This window comes from Danio aesculapii, chromosome 13, assembly GCF_903798145.1.
Source record: "Danio aesculapii chromosome 13, fDanAes4.1, whole genome shotgun sequence".
Classification (NCBI taxonomy): domain Eukaryota; kingdom Metazoa; phylum Chordata; class Actinopteri; order Cypriniformes; family Danionidae; genus Danio; species Danio aesculapii.
Genome location: NC_079447.1, coordinates 33,116,500 through 33,136,988, shown reverse-complemented (window position 1 = coordinate 33,136,988; position 20,489 = coordinate 33,116,500). Strand labels below are relative to the sequence as shown.

The following is a 20,489-nucleotide window of genomic DNA, read 5'->3' as shown; positions in this document are numbered from 1 at the left end:
TAATGGATTGTGAACTTTATTGTAGTGTACACTATTGCAACATTATCTATTGAACGTTATTTGTTCATAATAACGCGTTAACTAATGTGCAAACTATTAACACATTAAAATATGTTTCGTTTACATATCAGATTTAGTATTGCTTATTGAATGTGTTGTTTATTGTTAGGTCATGCTAATCCATGAACAAATGCATTAATGTATGTGTAAGTAAACATTAATTAACTAATTAGGCTGTTAATGTAAAGAGGTGCATTAAAATATGAGTAAATTAACATTAACAAAGATTATGTTGAATAATAGTCGTTGTTTACTGTTAGTTCATATTGACTAATATAATAACACAGTAGTAATATGTTTAGTTAACATTTACAAGGATTATAATGCTGGGTAATAGTCGTTGTTTACTGTAAGTTCATGTTAACTATATTAACACAGTAGTAATATCTTTAGTTAACATTAAGTGTTGCTTAACACATGTGTTGTTCACTGTTAATTATGTAAACAATGCTTTAACTGATACAGCCTTATTTAGAAGTGACCAAATTGTTTTTACTTAAATTTTACTTTTTATAGGCGTATATTTATATTTAATACTGTCAAACTATTAATCACATTTGTCATATTTATATTTATAATATAAGTTTATATAAATGTTTGTAAATAATTAGCTTTTTAAAAACTTTTATTTGATGTATGTGGGCCTGTGTATTTATGTATTATGCAGAATAAATACATAGCCTACAGTACACACATATTATTCACATATTATATAGCTATTTCAACCATTCCAAAAAACTCAAAGTCATGGCTGGTCAGTCATGTAGATAAGAAATATGTGTCATGGAGAACTATGCAAATATTTGGATTCCGCCTTTTGTCAGTCCTTGTACTATGAGAACTCCTAAAAGTTCATATTGTCTGAGCTGAGCAGGTTGCAGTAGACTAGAGTCTGGAAAGGCGCGCACAAAGGCTTCATTGAGTGCATGGCGGCGGCGGCGCGCTTCTGCTCTCTTTGACCCTCAGCGCTACTCGAGCCTCAGCTAAAGAACGGAGAGGTGCGCTCCACTATCACTGGCCGAGAATGATTAGGAAAAACCACAAATAATTGTTCCTCCCACGTCCGTGAGATTACACATCATCTTTGAAAAGGAAATGAAACAATTGTTTTTCTCATTTATTAACCTGCGGCTTCTGTTACGAGCTCGAATGCGCGCGCCTGTTTTTCCTCCGTCCTGACTGGTGATTTGAACTTGTCCTCGGATACTTGCTCGGTAAAGTTGGTCGTTTCGAAAGAACGGAAACATGGAGGAAAGTTTTCTGCAAAATGTTTTAGGGTTCTACGGTGAAGAGAACTCCCTGTCCGTGGGAAACCTGGAGAAGTTTCTGCAACTCATAACCAGTCGGCGCGCGGCGTCAGTGGAAGATGAAGGCAATCCGCTGAAGAGCGCGGAGGTAAAATGAGGATGTGTCCAGTCTCCGACATAATATTACTCTCACTTTACTGTTTCTCTTTTATGAGCTTTCTTTTCATTTTAATAAGGCATATGACTAGTTTATAACTTATTTTGAGTATCCGTTTTCTTTAGAACACTTTTACCATTTTGTTTCAGTGAATTTATTTCCATTATGTCACAAAGTGTTTATCTTACCTTCATATCCAGTCAGTATTTATATTACATATATAGTACCAGATTAAACAATAAAGTGGCAAATGTGTATTTTGAATGTTTAATCGGACTCAGACAGCAGTAGGCTACAAAACCAAAGATTGAGTATTATTTTATGGAAAGATGTTGAGTCTAAAGGATTATTAGCTAATATTCCTGTTTTGTTTTCATTTGCTTTGTCATTACTTCTTTTTATTGTTTATTTTCTTTTATTTTAGGGTTTCAGAGAATGAAATCTGTTCTGTATTGTGGTTTTTATTTTTAACTGAAACCGTGGTCCTTGATATCCTTCATAAAGTGCACAGTCAGTATATACAGTACATGTACATGGGCTGCAGCATCCTGGATAGCATATATCATTTTGATGAACAAAACAGCACCCTCTCTAAATAAATCTCAGGAACATTTGGCTGTTTCACTTCGTTACATTTTAACATTTTCTCAGGAGTCACAGGTATATTTTTTATTTCGCCCATATACAGTGCTCAGCATATATAAGTACACCCCATACAAATCTATCTTTTAAATTAATATATATTTAATATATATTATTAATACAGATAATAAATAATATAATAATATATATTTATTATCTGTTTTTTGTCCTGTCTCTGTAATCCTGTTGCACTGTAGAAGCTCTGTCACGAAAACAAATTCCTCGTATGTGTGAACATACCTGGCAATAAAGCTCTTTCTGATTCTGATTCTAATATTTTTTTATCCGACAAACAATATTATATTTGTGCATATCTAACAAAATAACTTATGATAACGGTCCAAAAACTAGTACACCCAAATTTAGATGTTATAGAAAAATATAAAATACAAATTTTAAAAAGAGGAAAAATCAAGAGAAGCAAAACATTGAAAAATTTAGTTGAAATTTTGTACGTTGTAATTTGTTTTTGTAGTATTGTGCTTGAATTTAATTGTATTAACTTTCAATTTCTAAATATGTTTGGTGACTAAAATATAATTGTAATAAATATATCTGTTTAATAAATTTGTTTTGTTCAAATGCACCAAAATACATTGCCTACACTGTAAAAAAAATACGTAATTTTACTCTTTTTTTTTTCAGCACCTGTAATGCTGGGAAAAAAGTAAAATAACAGGCGCTAAATTACAGAAATTTACTGTAAAATAACGAATGTTAAATTACAGAAATTTCCTTAAATTAAAATTTCAGGTTAATTTCTGTAATTTAACACCCGTTATTTTACAGTTTTTTTAAAAACGTAAAATTGCGGATGTTTGTTACAGTGTATATTCACTGACAAATGGAAAAAAAAATTGACTTTCAAAATAGGGTGTACTCATGTTCTGAGCACTGTATACATTTTTTACTCCCAAAGTACCAGTAAATTTTGACTTTAAGATCACAAATGACTATACAGTTTCATCTAATGATATATTTTTTAAAAAAACATCTTTAATGTGCTGAAATATTGTAACTTGACCTAAATATTGATGGCCTGAGAAAGATTATTGTAAAATAAATATTTACATTTATAAATTAAAATCTCTTTACTAAAATCTGCTAAACAATCTACTAATAATGAATAAAAGGTAATGATATGATATATGTACCGTGCAAAGTTTTCATAGCGCTTCACTTTTTTCTCAATTTTTTATGTTACAGCCTTATTTCAAAATGGATTAAATTAATTTATTTCCTGAAAATTCTACACACAACACCCCATAATGACAATGTGAAAAAAGATTTTTTGAAAATAAATTGATCAAAATAACAACCTGAAAAATCACATGTACATAAGTATTTACAGCCTTTGCCATGAAGCTCTAAATTGAGCTCAGGTATATTCTGTTTCCACTGATCACTCTTGAGATGTTTCAGCAGCTTAATTGGAGTTCACCTGTAGTAAATTCAGTTGATTGGACATGATTTGAAAAGACATACGCCTGTCTATATAAGGGCCCAGGGTTGACATTGCATGTCAAAGCACAAACCAAGCATGAAGACAAAGGGATTGTCTTTAGACCCCCGAGACAGGATTGTCTCGAGGCACAAGGCTGGGGAAGGTTTCTGCTGGTCTGAAAGTTCCAGTGAGCACAGTGGCACATTATAGGTAAGTGGAAGATGTTATGGAAACACCAGGACACTTCCTAGAGCTGGCCGACCATCTAAGCTGAGTGATTGGGGGAAGAAGGGCCTTATTCATTATGATCAATAACTCGATGGTCACTCTGTCTGAGCTCCAGTGTTCTTCTGTGGAGAGAGGAGAACCTTACAGAAGAACAGCCATCTGTGCAGCAATCCACCAATCAGGCCTGTATGGTAGAGTGGCCAGACGAAAGCCACTCCCCACCTGGAATTTGCCAAAAGGCATCAGAAGGACTCTCAGACCATAAGAAACAAAATTCTCTGGTCTGATGAGACTAAAATTGAACTCTTTGGAGTGAATGCCAGGCTTTACGTTAGGAAAAAAACAGGCACTGCTCGTCACCAGGGTAATACCATCCTTACAGTGAAGCATGGTGGTGGCAGCATTATGCTGTGGGGATGCTTTTCAGCAGCAGGAACTGGAAGACTAGTCAGGATAGCGGGAAAGATGAATGCAGTAATGTACAGAGACTTCCTGAATGGAAACCTGCTTCAGAGTGCTCTTGACCCCAGACTGGTGCGACGGTTCATCTTCCTGCAGGACAATGACCCAAAGCACACCGCCAAATTATCAATGCAGTGGCTTCACAACAACTCAGTAAATATCCTTGAGTGGCCCAGCCAGAGCCCAGATCTAAATCCTATTGATCATCTCTGGAGAGATCTGAAAATGGCCGTACACCGTCCCTTCCCATCCAACCTGATAGAGCTTAAGAGGTACCGCAAAGAGGAATGGGCAAAAATTCCCAAAGACAGTTGTGCCAAGCTTGTGGCATCATATTTAAAAAGACTTGAGACTGTAATTGCTGCCAAAGGTGCATCGACAAAGTATTGAGCAAAGGTTGTGAATACTTATGTACAAGTAATTTTACAGGTTTTTGATTTGTAATAAATTTGCAACAATTTCAAAAAAAATATTTTTTTCACATTGTCATTTTGGAGTATTGTGTGTAGAATTTTGAGGAAATTTAATCGATTTTGGAATAAGGCTGTAACATAAAAAAATATGGAAAAAGTGAAGCGCTGTGAATACTTTCCGGATGCACTGTATATAAATATAGTCAGAATTTCTTCTTTAAATATTTCCCAAATGATGTTTAACAGAGCAAGGAAATTTTCTCAGTTTGTCTGATAATATTTTTTTCTTCTGGAGAAAGTCTTATTTGTTTTATTTCGGCTAGAATAAAAGCCGTTTTTAATTTTTTAAAATCCATTTTAAGGTCAAAATTATTAGCCCCTTTAAGCTATTTTTTTCTCGATAGTCTACAGAACAAATCATCGTTATTCAATAATTTGCCTAATTTAACCTAATTAACCTAGTTACGCCTTTAAATGTCACCCTAAGCTGTATAGAAGTGTCTTGAAAAATATCTAAAATATTATGTACTGTCATCATGGCAAAGATAAAATAAACCAGTTATTAGAAATGAGTTATTAAAACTATTATGTTTAGAAATGTGTTGAAAAAATCTTCCCTTCGTTAAACAGAAATATATATATATAAACAATCTTTTAAGCATTGTTTAAAGTAAAAATTTATTTAAAGATATATAGTTTTAAAACCCCTAGATATATGAACTGAAACAGTGAGTTTCGAATCCTTTTCAGATAAGTCATTGTCATCATATTTTAAATCTCTTAGTTATAATAATTTGCTGGAGCTATACTTAAATTAAACCTAAAGTTATGTTTCTTTCTCCAAAATCAGTGACTCTTTCTGTTTCTGTTGTACTCTTTTCCTCTTTTTTTTTGTAGTGCTGGTCAATATCAGAGCTGCTGTCTGCCTTTGGGTTGAGTAACGCTTCTGCGATCAGTGTCAGCAATCTGGAAATGATGTGTCCAGCTATTCTCAATCAGGTCCTGATCCCCGCCTGCCCTTACACTTCTTCAAACCTTAATGAATCTACATCAGTATCTGATCACAAAGGTAAGAGAATTTTTGAATATTTAAGTGACAGTGGAATTTTTTAAGTGAAAGTTTTGAGCAATGAGGAAATATTCATTAATACAATGACATCATCAGTGAGTGAGATTGATTTCATACTGTTTATTTTGGGTCTATGTATAGTTATGGTTAAAAGATAATATTCTTATTACATTATTCATCACACACACAGATTCTTTCAAAAAGCAAACATTTGAACTGATAAGTGGAATTTCCATGACCAGCTGTCACATTGTTGATTCAGTCAATGTGAATCAGACTTGTTTTGTTAAAGGATCTGAACTTCACAGTATCAGTTTCTCACTTCACATTCAGTAGGAAAAGCTTTTCTCCTGTCCTATTTCACATGGTAATGATGTCCTCACTAATAGACTGTACAAGGGGTAGGATTTTACTTACTGTGTCCCAATAGAGAAACCCAATGCACCTCCTTTATAATGTTTCTCTTTTGATGACAGCTTGTCATTAACGTTTTTATTTTAATATACACTCACTGACCACTTTATTAGGTACACCTGCTTGTTAAAACATGTAATTAACCAGCATGGCAGCAACTAATATGGTCAAGAGGATCTGCTTAAAATTCAAATTGAGCATGGAAAACTTTGATTTAAGTGACTTTAGACATGGTTGTTGGAGCCAGACTGGCTAATCTGAGAAACTGCTGATCTACTGAGATTTCACATAAAACCAACACTAAAGTTTGCAGAGAGTGGTCAGAATAAGAGAAATATCCAATGTTGCTGTTACTGTAAACTTTATTGTCCCATTTTGGGGCAATTTGTGTTGCAGCGTACTAGACTTACAACACATAAAATTGAAGTCAGAATTATTAGCCGCTCTTTTATTTTTTATTATTTTTTTTAAATATTTCCCAAATGAAGTCTAACAGAGCAAGGAAATTTTCACAGTATATTTAAAAATATTTTTTCTTCTGGAGAAATTCTTATCTGTTTTATTCTGACTCGAATAAAAGCTGTTTTTTTAATTTTTTAAAAACCATTTTAAGGTCAAAACTATTAGCCCCTTTGAGCTATATTTTTTTCATAGTCTACAGAACAAACCATCATTGTACAATAACTTGCCTAGTTACCCTAACCTGCCTAGTTAACCTAAATAAAGTTTAGCCTTTAAATGTCACTTTAAGCTGTATAGAAGTGTCTTGAAAAATATCTTGTCAAATAATATTTACTGTCATTATGGCAAAGATAAAAGAAATCAGTTATTAGAAATGAGTGTTATGTTTAGAAATATTTTGAAAAAATCTTCTTTCTGTTAAACAAATTGAGGAAAAAAAATACACAGGGGGGCTAATAATTCTGACTTCAACTGTATATCATACCACACACTTAAGACAAACATTAAACACCATTAATAGTACTAAAAAAAGGCAACTACCTCTTCCCAATAAAATTCAGCAAATCGATCGCATATGGAACAAACGAAAATTTAAATCTGTTGGTCCTTGCCAAAGAGACCCTATACCGAGATCCTGTGGGAAGTATTTAAAATGACTCAAAAAAAGGATGGGATATATCAGATATAATGTGATGGGCTTTCTTTAACACCTGGCTTTCGTACAAATAGGATATCCACGGCACTTTTACCCCTAATACTTTGTTGCAGGTATTTAAAACCTTAGACAGCGAGTTCATCTGTTTTAGTTTTAAAGTAGCAAACCAACAAATCAATGAAAAAGTTCAATTGGATTCTATATGGGCCTTATAAAATGCAGTGAGCAGGATTTTGTGGGTGAAAATGCATTGTTGATGGCAGAAGTCAGTGGAGAAGGATCAGATTGATCATTTACCAAGATGAAGAAACCTCCTGGGGCTTTTGATTGTTTTTCATGTATTAATGTTTTGTCCAATCTATAATCCCTCATTAACATCTAAATCTAGCCCAACCTCAAACCTACCTCTTATATTAATGAAATACAATAATTATTGGGTCACACTTGATTTTGATGGTCCGTTTATTGAGTTTAAGTTACATTGCATCTACATGCCAACTAATTCTCACTGTTAAGTTGGGGTTGGGGTTAGGGTTAGTGTAGGTTGACATATACTTACAAAGTTTCTTATAGTCAGTTAAATATCTGTTGAATGTCAGTATCAACAGATATTAAGCAGACAGTCTACTAATACTCAGATGGACCATCAAAATAAAGTGTTACCAATTATTGTTGTACAAACTTATAAAAACGATGTCCACATGCTCAGTGGCAGCAGCTGTAAACCTGCCTTAACCCAACCTACCTGCACCGGAAATCCCACCCACTTGGAGGGTCGCCGGGCTGCAAAGATAAATAGTTAGCAACCCAGGCTCATTGTGATTACGTTTCCCTATATAGATTTCTGGAGAGAGCAAAATATGTCCCAGTAGCTACGTTGTTTTTGCAGTTCTTGTTTTCATGAATTCACCAAAGGCCGCTGTGTACTCTTTTTCAGATCTCAAATTTCTCTCGCCAGTGCTATTCGCGCCTGCTGTTCTCATGTAAATCTACTGACTGGCTGCCATGAAATTGTGACTGACTGACCGATTGACTGACCCACCCTCCTCCTTCTCTAAACCCAACCAATAGTATTTTAAAAAGCACAGATTGACACATAATTTGCAATCTCCAGAAACTTTTATAGGGCTACGTTTTCAGAATGAGCCTACGTTGAAAGTTGGCCTTGTGTGATGAGTCTCGATTTCTGCTGTGACACTCAGATTGTAGGGTCAGAATTTGGCATAAACAAAATGAAAGAAGCATAGATCTATCCTGCCTTGTATTATTGGTTCAGGCTGCTGGACTGGTGGTGTAGGTGGGTTTCTTTCCTTACATGAACTGAATCATTTAAATTTTTAAAAAATAAATAAATAAAAATAATGTAAATTAAGCTTACATTTACATTGTCGCTGTGGCGACACCTGATAAATAAGTGGCTAAGCCGATAGCAAATAAATTCATGAATAAATGTTTCCATCAGTTTCCATCCAGTTGTTAGAGTGGCTGACTGTAGTATTGGTAACCTAGTAACCAACAGTAAACAAGAAGACAGCTGATCATAGACATTTACATTAGATGTCATCTACGCTATTGTTGTCTATAGGAAGGAATGCATCAATAAAGCTGCCATTTTAGTACAGGGTAGTGCTCCTTTGAAATGAATGTGGTACCAAGGTGCAGTGGAGGACTGGCCATCCGGAGCCACTGTTATGTTATCAGGCACCCTTATAAGTTCAAAAACTAGCCGTTACTTCACCTAAACAACAATAATATAAGTTTCTGGCATCAAAGTCACGTTCTGGCATAACAAATCCTGTTGTTATATTTCATTTACGTTGTTTGCTGGTTTTATTCAACAAAACTAGCATTAGCCTGGTATTTAGTGCGAGTTGCTGCTACTTTGCCTTATGGTCAGTGCAGTAAGTGATTGTATTATCATCAATAACATTAGCACAAAAGATCATAACATGCAAAAACGTAAAAAAATTAAATCTTTCCCATGAAATGTTCTGCCTTTATGCTTTGTTTTATTTGTTTGCTCATTACTGCTACATATTGGCTTTAGTCTTGACTAGTGCAGTTGAATGACATTTGTCCTGGGAGCACTGTACAAATATGGCGGTGCAGCGCTATTGACACATGCTCAGGGTCCGTATGCGATATCTAGTGTATATATCCATGCTGCTGATTTGTCTCCTAGGTATAATCCTCGTTATGTCAGAGTTTATTTAACAAATTTGTTTTTATTTAAAATTTTTTACACTTTTTAGCACAAGTCCAAAACCACCTCAAGTGAGCGTAGATTTTTTTCATTTTTTTTTTTTCAAATTACATTATTTTATTATAGGTTTGTTGCTTATATCACTAGTTTCCCATGTCATTCATTTTCTTTTCGGCTTAGTCCCTTTATTAATCCGGGGTTGCCACAGCGGAATGAACCGTCAACTTATCCAGCACGTTTTTACACAGCGGATGCTCTTCCGGCCACAACCCATCTTCGGGAAACATCCACAAAAACTCATTCACACTCATACACAACGAACAATTTAGCCTACCCAATTCCCCTGTACCACATGTCTTTGGATTGTGGGGGAAACCGGAGCACCCGGAGGAAACCCCCACGAACTCAGGGAGAACATGCAAACTCCACACAAAAAATCCAACCGACCCAGCCGAGACTCGAACCAGCGACCTTCTAGCTGTATGGCGACAGCACTACCTACTCCGCCACTGCGTTGTCCTCGTTTCTTATGTGATACTTCAAAATGAGCATTAAACACAGGGTGATGGAAAAAATTAAAAAAGCAGTGCTACCAGTTAAAGGGCCCAGTGAGTGTATGTTTATGTGCATTCCTCAACTCTGTTTTCTCCTTCCTGTAGTTTGGGGATACGGGTTCCTGGCTGTGACAGTGATTAACTTGGCTGCGTTGCTGGGTTTATTTCTGGTGCCTTTCACTAAAAAGAAATATTTTCCAAAAGTCTTGATGTACTTCATTGGACTGGCCATCGGGACACTGTTTTCAAACGCTGTACTCCAACTTATCCCAGAGGTAAGAATGCATTGCAATGAGATTATGGCATAAAACAGATTACAAAGGCTTTGAGAGAGAAAAAAGATGTAGCTCCAGAGGAAAAAAACACAATTAGTCCAAATCTTCATGCATGCAGTCCTAATTCTCCTCTCCTATCCTAACTGAACAGGCTCTTGGATTAGATCCCAAAGATGATAACTATGTGCTGAACGTAGTTGGCATTTTTGGTGGGTTTTACATTTTGTTCGTCACTGAACGGGTTTTGAAGATGATACTGAAAGCAGATACAGAGGTAAGAGCTTGTTTGGACAGTGTTCACTGCAACAGATTGAGCTGATTTCTGGCCATAATGGATTCTTTTTACTGCAGCTCGGACACAGTCATTTCCCTCCACTGCAGTCATCTGATGTCACCATCAGCACCATCAGCAATGACGTTGTCATAAGCAACATCAGTGGTGACATTATTTCAAACAACACTAATCATGAACTAAACTCGATCAGTGAAAAGTCCAACAATCCAAGTGAGAGTCCAGTAGTTGAACAGGTAAGGAGGTCATATGTATAGTCTATAATTATAAACATGTAGAATAATTAAGGGTTTTACCCTTATGTGCTGTTGGGGATGTTTTCATTCACTCCAGGGTGGTTTGGAGGCTTAATTTGGCCACATCTTTTTCTGTGGTTCAGCTGGCAGAATGATTTTTGGTGACAAATCTTATTTTGACACATATTTTAGGAAAATGCTTGGATTAAAAAAAAAAAAAAATCAACTATACACTCAGGACAAATGTTACTACCCTTTTGTTATGTTAGTGATAAAACATCCACTAAATTAAACTGCTGTAGAAATGCATCCGATAATATTTTTTTCAATTTCAATAATCCTCAGTCCTGATCAAAATTGCTAAATTGTTTAGAAAATTGCAGGATTTTAACTCTTTAATTGCAAAATTCATAAATGATGTCACTGATTTGGTTGAAGAAAAACACACAAAATTATGTATTTTCAATATAAAAAGTAATTGTGGACTGGATTTTTACCTTTTATCAAAGTCTTGGACATGTAAAACAACATTGCATTGTTTTTGAATCATTTTCATTTTTTTTCACTCCCTAATTTATTGTTGGTTGCGGCTTTTGCCCCATTGACTTCCATAATAACCCAATTTTTTTGATTGCAAAACCATAACACCAAATAGTCATGCATTTTTGAGTGTTGGTGGTTTTCCCTGTTGGGAAGAGGTCAAATTTGAAATTTTTAATGTTGACTGTTTACTGTTTTTATCAGTTGGCACCATTAACCCTTTATGTAGGCCTGTACAAAAACAAACGTAGTTTCTAGATTTTAATGGAGCATAACAGCAAATTAAAGTGTGTGTATGTGTGACTGTAGGTGTGTGAGCATGTGAGAGTGACCTTTACGCACTTACGTTGATGTGTCTGAGAAAATCTAAATATGCATCTCAGCTCTCAGAACTACATGGAGTAAATAAAATCAAAGACTGTGTATTTATGGACCATCAAATGTGGTTTTAATGGAAGTCAATAGGGCAAAAACAGCCACCAACAGCAAGTTAGGGAAAAAAAATGAAAATCTAACATTGAATCAAAGCCAATATTGTTACTAACCATTCACATGTCTAAGACTGTGATAAAAGGTTTTAAAAAATCCAGTCCACAATTACTTTTTATATTGAAATAACTTCATTTTTTGTGTTTTTTTTTTTCATCAAATTAGTGACATCATTGTGAACTTGACAATTAAAGAGTTTTTTTATTTATATAGCACTATTTAACACAACCAGAGGTTGACCAATGTGCTGCACAGTACAAATCAAAACAGATAAAAAACAAATGTATATATAAAATTATAAAAATATTTATAATTAATTTTCACTGATAAAATGCCAAATCAAAGAGGTAAGTTTTCAACCTGGATTCAAAAACAGACAGGGATGAAACTCTTATCAGGGATTAAAACTGATAATTCAGTGGATGTTTTCATCCCGAACAAACAAAAGGTAGTACATGTGAACAGTACACAAGGGTTAGTTATAAATCTGGTAACACTTTAAAATAATGGCCCTATAGTTAATATATTTACTAACATGAACTAAAAATGTATAATTTTGTACAACATTTGTTAATTATGGTTCCATATTTACTAATGCATTATTACAATTTAAAGTCATGCTTATTAACATTAGTAAATGCACTGTGAGTTAACATGAACTAACAATGAACAACTTTATTTTCATTAACTAATGTTTGCAAATATAATGCATGCTGTAATAAATGTATTGTTCATTGTTTAAGGATCTCCGTAAATAGATTATATAACATTAACTAATGGACCCATATTTAAAAGTATTACCATAATCTTTATAGCTACTCTGTTTTTTGTCTTCTGAAATAGATTAATATGAAGTCAGGTTTTAAATACAAAAAAAAAGCTTTGTTGGCTAAAGATTGGCTAGTATGCACACATTGAAACTGTGGAAATCTCTATATTTTTGACAACATAGAGATTATCTATATTGTCCTATTGAACTATGAGATTTGGTGAAAAATAGGAGGAGAAACATGTTAGATAGACTTTGTAATGGCCTGCATACGGAGCAATATGGATAGCCCTCAAAATAAACATAGTTTGCAATGACGATTTCCTTCAGTAGTAGTTTATTGCCCAGGAAATGAGTATACTGTCCTTGAGTAAACAAAATGCCACACACAGGGTTACTGAAATAAATGAAAATAAACGGAGCAACAGAGTACATTACCCTCTCATACATACAGGGACTTGTGTCTAATGCAACCATAGCAACAACACACAAAAAAGAGTGCATGCTCTTAAAGGGGTCATACACCTTCTTACTCCTTACAACTTTCATAGTCTGTCAAATGCAACTCTACCATGCTCAACGGCAGGCCAAACTATCAAATAAACAAAATGCTACTGGCAAAATTCCGACCCTGTCTACATGATTCAGTAAATAATACTGTATGTTTCAAGGCACTCAGTATGTAAGTTTGACACCCAGTGGTTAAACTAGGTAATGCAAACCAGGTTCAATACAAAAGCAAGGTTGCCAGATTGACAACACCAACAGCAGTGTGCCTGACCGTCAAGCCTAAAGGCTGATTTAGGGCTGATTTAACCCATGTTCTAAATAAAAGCAATGGCACATGATAGAAAGAATATTCTCCTGATTAAAATGAGTTTTTGTCCTAAGCAACACTTGAAATTGATATTTTAGAAACGGCTTCTATTTCTTGCAGCTGAACAACAGAAAACTGACAATGATCTCCTGGGGTACACCTCATATGCTTTATTCAGTGTTAAATGCTAACAATGTGACTTTGAATGCCATTTTACATGACATTTATTGCCAAACTACTTAAAGCAGCAGCAGATAGTTAACATCAGATCTTGAAAATAAAAGAAACGGTTTGAAATTGAACTTTAGAACTGTGACTTAGTGTAAACCAACACACATCAGTGATTCAGCATCAACAATTAACAATGTTAAAGAGGTTTAACATGTATTAATTAGATTATAAACCTTACGATTTTGTTGGCATGCAGTGAGTGCACTATTATGTGCTTCTAAATGGCTGTATTCAAATTTCTGTCATGTTTTGTCTACTGCAAACAGCCAAATTGCTTATCACTGCAAATCTCATCATGTAGCACATTGGATCAAAATCGGTGACGTAGCGTGAATCTGTTAGTGGAGTGATGGCGCGTCTGTTTCTCTTTATTATTCATAGCAGAGTTTTCTTATTCTATGAGAAGACTCTGCATTTTTCTTTAAATTCTGAGGTAGACCTGAACCGAAAGACCTGCCCCTTTGAATGTATTATCATGGTAGTATAAAGCAAAGTAAATCTGAAATCTGTCAAAACGAAATTAGATTGCTAATGAGATATAAGCAAAAATCAGCACAAAAGCAGCTGAACTTTTATTATGCCACAGTCAACCGCTTACCGTTCTTCCAGTAGTGATCATGTGGGGAAAAGCAGAGCAGTTTTATCATACTAATTACATTGTAGTTTCTGTAATTATCCTGCTCTGTGCAGTCTATTAAAATACACAACATATTAAAGCATCTTTGGTCTTACTTTGTTTCTATTAAACCAAACTCGAGGATGTATGATGTCATTAGCATGGTGACAAAAAATAGCTGTATTCTCTGTATTCTTCAAACATTCTTTGAAACATTTGGGATCATGTAAGCACTGTACAAATGTCAGTAAAATATATACCACCGTTCTAGTGTTTTTTCATATTGTAAAGAAATAAAAATACATATTGAGCTTTAAGGGAACTCATAAGGGAACGCTTTAGGGAACTATAATGTAAAACGTTTCTGGTTGCATATGCTCAGGCATGCATACTTTTAAAGTGTACACATGAGACTAGTGAATTCTCATTTTTTTAAGTTTTAAGTTGAAAGATGCTCGATCAAACACATTTTTGCTTGGATGAAACAACAGAAATGCATTTAAGTGAATTGCAAAAATGCTGACAGTGTCTCATCTGTGTGATGTATGTACAGAATGCATGTGCGTTATTTGCATGCCGCTGGCTGAAGGGGTCTGCGATGTCTAATATAAAGACCGTGGCTTGGATGATCACTGTCAGTGATGCTTTGCATAACTTCATAGACGGTCTGGCCATCGGAGCGTCTTTCACACTGTCTCTCCTCAGCGGCTTCAGCACCTCCATCGCCATCTTCTGTGAAGAGTTCCCTCATGAGCTGGGTAAAACACAGGCACAGAGACACTGCATCATATGATCATGTTGAATTGGATTGTTCTACGTGTCTCTTTGTCTCTGCAGGTGATTTTGTGATTCTGTTGAACTCTGGCATGAGTGTTGGTCAGGCTGCGTTTTTTAATTTGCTGTCTGCGATGTGCTGTTATCTCGGGCTGGCATTGGGCATCCTGCTGGGCAGTAATTTTGCTCCAAATGCTATCTTTGCCATTGCTAGTGGAATGTTTCTCTACATCTCTCTTGCAGACATGGTGAGATTTTCTTCTATGACTTTTAACTGTTACAATTAATTGTGTCATGCCATCATATATAACACATAAGGCCATGACATTGTTTTTATTAGAGGTTTAAAAAAAAAAAACTAACCTGTATTACACGCTAAAGATTACAAGCCTCAAAATTGGGTTTCCAAGCAAAATTCCTAGAATCTCCCTTTCAATAGTTTCTTTAGTGCCTAAGTAGCTTAAATACTAGCATATACCCGATTTACCTGACAGCTTAAAGGGGTGTATGTGTGTGTGTGTGTGTGTGTGTGTGCGTGTGCGTGTGCGTGTGTGTGAGTGTGTGTGTGTGTGTGTGTGTGTGTGTGTGTGTGTGTGTGTGTGTGTGTGTTTGTGTGTGTGTAAACAAGGTCAGTGTAGCTGTATCAGTTTGAGCCTTTATCATACACATAAAAGGATGAGGACAGAGCTGAACCTCATGCCTGGTCTCTAAAATAAAATTTGACAAGTGTCTTTCATATACATTTGGATTATAAGCATGTTTAAGTAATATGAAATATTCTCACATATCTTTTGCAAACTTAAGTTCATTATTTCAAATGAAGAATGCACCGAAAATGGTCACATAGAGTACATTGCATGTGCTTCTGAAGAATGTGGGTGTTTACAGGTGTTTGATTTGTTTGTAGCTATATTATTTACTGTGCCAAACAGCGTTTCCCATTGTTTACATCCTTGTTATGTCTTTATGTCCTTGCTACAACATACAATTAATGCTAAAAACTATGCATGTAAGAAAACTACTTTAACAAATAAAATACTTACAGGTTGTGGCTCACAATCCACAGCTTCTATTATCGTTGGAACTGCTCCCTTGAGAAGTTTTTATCCGAATTAGGCACTGAACTGGGAGAGAGAGCCTAGAGAGCTATCTTTATTATAATTCTATAGAACATAATTAACATGTATTTATTTAGCAGACATTTTTATGCAAATGACAAGAACAATTGCGCTATGGGAAGTCCCAGTCCTCATTTTGCAGTCAATTTTAAGTAACAGTCACAAGTGGTCATCTGAGACGTACTCAAAATGTAGCTCTTGTGACCACTTGTGTTCAGATTTCATTAAGACACTTCCCACTTATTCTGTTAACTCTGCATCACTTTTGCAGAACTGTATCTCTCAGTGTGATGATTGAGTGTCCTAGAATTAACTGACCCATGTTAAGGGCCAACTGGAAAGCAAGAGAATGAATAGTGTATGGCAACTACAATTCTGATCATAACCTCTGTGTTTTTGTACAGCACAGAACACTTGGTTTTGCTGCACTTTCTCACAACATGTCCCATAATAATCACACATTTGGGCAGCAGGAGAAGACTAGGTGGTCTTTGAACAAATGTGACCACATACGTAAACATGCACGATACGAAAGCAATCAAATCTGTTGTGTTTTTGACTACAACTGAAAGTAGACAAATGTTATTATTACTCTTCCTTACATTTATATATCTGGACACTCAAAGAGCTTTACACATTTTTGGTGGAATCTCCTCATCCACCACCAGTGTGAAGCATTCACCTGAATGACGCAACAGCAGCCATATTGCGCCAGACCGCACACCAGTTGATTGGTGGAGAAGGCTCAGAGTAATGAAGCCAATTAAAAAAATAAACCTGCTTTCTCGAAGCACTGCTTGGGTGTCAATCTGTGTGTAAATGTATGTTTGCACCTATATTTTCCACTTTTGATGGTATTTCTACTGAGAAGTTCTTTTATTGTAGTAAGAAAATATCCCCTTAGTTATCAGCAAAGCTTTCTCTATTTTGTTGTACATGATTAAATCGTTATCCGTTATACGAGGTGCAGAAACGTGGCCTCCAGGGTTACTGTCTAATTGTGCAACGAGGCAATAAGTCTCAGAAAGCTTTCGGATGCACCACACATGTTTATAGGCAGGTACATGCTGTGTACATAAACATTTTGATTGGACAAAGCTTTTTTTGTTCTTCAGAATTCAATTTACAAGTCCCAACCAAGCAAGCCAGTGGCGACAGTAGCGAGGAACAAACTTCACCTAATGCTGATGATACACAGGGCAACTTTTTGGACAATTTTGCAGAGCGATGTTGCTTGGCTATTTTTCGATTAAGGATAGGTAACAGTATTCTGTAGCCCATTTCCGTAATTACCCACATAGCAAAATTTCTCTGGCCCAGCTCTGTCCCACACAATTTGTTTTTGCTTGGCCCACATGTCGCAGTGAATTACAGTACATGACTGGACCAAGTCAGACTGCCAGACAAGGGCCAAACATGGACCATATCTGGGCCAAGTCTCAGCCAAGTTAATAACCCATAACTTGGCCAGACATGTTGATGTGCCACGACTGCAATGAAATTGATAGACTTGGCTGGTAGAATTTTTTTCGTTACTCAAAAATGATTTAAATGTATTATTTTATGTGGGTCAAGAAAGGCCAAACTTGCGTGGCCCACATGTACTTTTTTTAAACCTCTCAGGTTCTACTGGTTGCAATTCTTGAATTGTCACTGCCAATCGTAAGCCTATTGTAATTGTTTGTTTTGGTTGAATTTCGAATTTCCCCAACCACTGCAGAGCCTGGGGGACCAGAGTGAGTGCTCCAGCTTGGCCTCCTCTGGTCCCACATATCAATTTTTGACATCTGAGCAAAATACTACATTTTACGTTTTACACCGCCTTAAAGATGGTGCCACCTCTGCCAAACCTGGGTCATGTTTGGCCTAAATGCTGCATACCAGTGCCGAATGAATGCCCGCTGTGCCAGCTTTATGCCAAATCTGGGCCAGAATTCTTTGCTACTTGGGTAGTTACCCTGTATCTCACCTCGTTGCCCATTTTCTGCGTCGCCCCATAATTTCCCAAAGTTTCCCAGCAACATTGCCCAAAAAGTTGCCCTGTGTATCATCAGCCTTATACAGTAGTTGTGCAATAACACTCTTTAAACTTCAATCACAGTACTTGTACTCTGTTTTTCCAGTTCCCAGAGATGAACAGTATCATGGCATCACATACCAAAGACTATCAGGGAAGAGTCGTTTTCTTCCTCATCCAAAATGCTGGACTGCTCACCGGATTCACTATAATTCTGCTTATTACCCTGTTCGCTGGAGATATCAATCTGGAGTAGAAGGAAAGCCAAGGGAAACAAAGAACAATTGTTTTCACTTCCAAAAAGACCAAAACCTTCAGACACTATTTTCTTCCCTATTTTTTATATTAAACTTGTACTGTGTTTGTGATTGGGAAAAATGTAACACAATCAAATGGTCCTGGAAGATTGATTTCTGTAATGTTTTTTACTGCTGTTGTTGCTCTGCTGTGGCTGTATGTGTCTGCGAGTTGGCAACAATAGGTCGCTGTGTGTGCAGGAATTCCTCAGTACAGCCCGGCACCGAGTCTCTAAGCTGCTTTGTAGAACAAATGTCAACCTTTTGACTGAGACTGTATATCATGTTTGCAAAGTCCAAGCATAACACATGAAGGTAAAGTTGATTTGTGCCTTCTGCCTTTGAGTCTTTTCTGAATGCTATTATGGGAGGAAGGCTACACTTTATTTAAGGTGGCATTCTTACAGTTTAATTTAATGTTCAAGTACTGAGAGAATGTTTTAACATACTTGTTATAGGGTTAGATTTGGTTTAGGGTTAATTGTATGGAAATATACATCATTTATTGATTTAGTATATACACTGCTCAGCATATATAAGTACACCCCTCACAAAACTATCTTATAAATTCATATTTTTAATAGGAAGCTATACAATATTCTATTTGTGTATATACATTAGATTAGTCAGTACTGAAGCAGTAAATCTGGAGCTTATCTAATAAAATAACTTACAATAATGGTCCAAAAACTAATACACCCAGATTTATATTCATTCATTTTCTTTTCGTCTTAGTCCCTTTATTAATCCAGGGTCACCACAGCGGAATGAACGTTTTTACACAGTGGATGTCCTTCCAGCCGCAACCCATCTCTGGAAAACATCCAAACGCACACTCATGACAATTTAGCCTATCCAATTCACCTGAAACCGGAGCAATTGGAAGAAATTCACGTGAACGCAGGGAGAACATGCAAACTCCACACAGAAACTGACCCAGCCGAGGCTCGACCCAGCGACCTTCTTGCTGTGAGGCAACAGCACTACCTACTGCGCCACTGCGTCACCTCAGATTTATATGTCATAGCAAAATATTAAATACAAATTTAAGACAGAGGAAAAATCAAGAGAAGCAAAAAAATAAGAAATTTAGTGGAAATTTTTAGGTTGTAATTTATTGTAATTTAATATATATTGTGTGTGTGTGTATATATATATATATATATATATATATATATATATATATATATATATATATATATATATATATATATATATATATATATATATATATTTTTTTTTTTTTTTTTTTTTTTTGCATGAATTTAATTGTATTGTCTTTCAATTTCTAAAAATGTTTGGTGACAAATATATTATTTTAATAAATATATCTGTTTAATAAATCTGTTTTGTTTAAATGCACTAAAATGCATCACCTTACTGTGAAAGATAAAAATATTCATCTTCAAAATGGGGTGTATTCAATTATGCTGAGCACTGTACATGTAATGTGTAATATTGGCTGTGTATTAGCAGTTATACTGTACAGTATGTAGCACATGCAGTTAATAGTGCATTTGTGTTCTCCATACTAAAGTGTTACACAAAAGATTACAGTCAAAGGTTATAAACACATACAGTGCACAGCATAAATCAGTACACCCACTTTTGAAAATGAATGTTTTTATCAATTTCTTGCTATAAACGATACATTTTGATACATTTAAATTGTTTATTAAACAGTTATATTCATTTACCTAACATCTATAAAGAGAACACATTGAGACTCAAATTAAAACCACAACATTTTATATTTTAAATGGTTCTCTTGATCTTTTCTCATTATTGAATATTTTGTAATATTTCCCCTAACAAGTTTATTGGGGTGTACTATTTTTTCACCTTGATCTTAGTTTAGGTGATCTTAAAGGGCACTAATGATGAAATTTATCTTTTGGAAGTGTCGTTTGGACAGATCTGTGTGTAGGTATAGTGTGTCCACAATCATACTGGAGTGATACAAACACAATAAGTCTATTACTTTAAATTTCCTGACATTAAAATAGGAT

The 20,489-nt window shown here is 35.4% G+C and overlaps 1 protein-coding gene across 1 annotated transcript; it reads left to right on the top strand.

Moving 5' to 3' along the window:
- The first annotated feature begins 916 nt into the window (after positions 1 to 916).
- slc39a8 (solute carrier family 39 member 8) lies at positions 917 to 19,529 on the top strand. Its single transcript, XM_056470889.1, has 8 exons — positions 917 to 1,455; positions 5,551 to 5,722; positions 10,116 to 10,285; positions 10,437 to 10,559; positions 10,637 to 10,813; positions 14,829 to 15,033; positions 15,113 to 15,297; positions 18,291 to 19,529. Exons 1-8 carry the CDS (start codon positions 1,306 to 1,308, stop codon positions 18,438 to 18,440), a joined length of 1,332 nt encoding a protein of 443 aa, XP_056326864.1. The 5' UTR covers positions 917 to 1,305; the 3' UTR covers positions 18,441 to 19,529.
- The last annotated feature ends 960 nt before the right edge of the window (positions 19,530 to 20,489 follow it).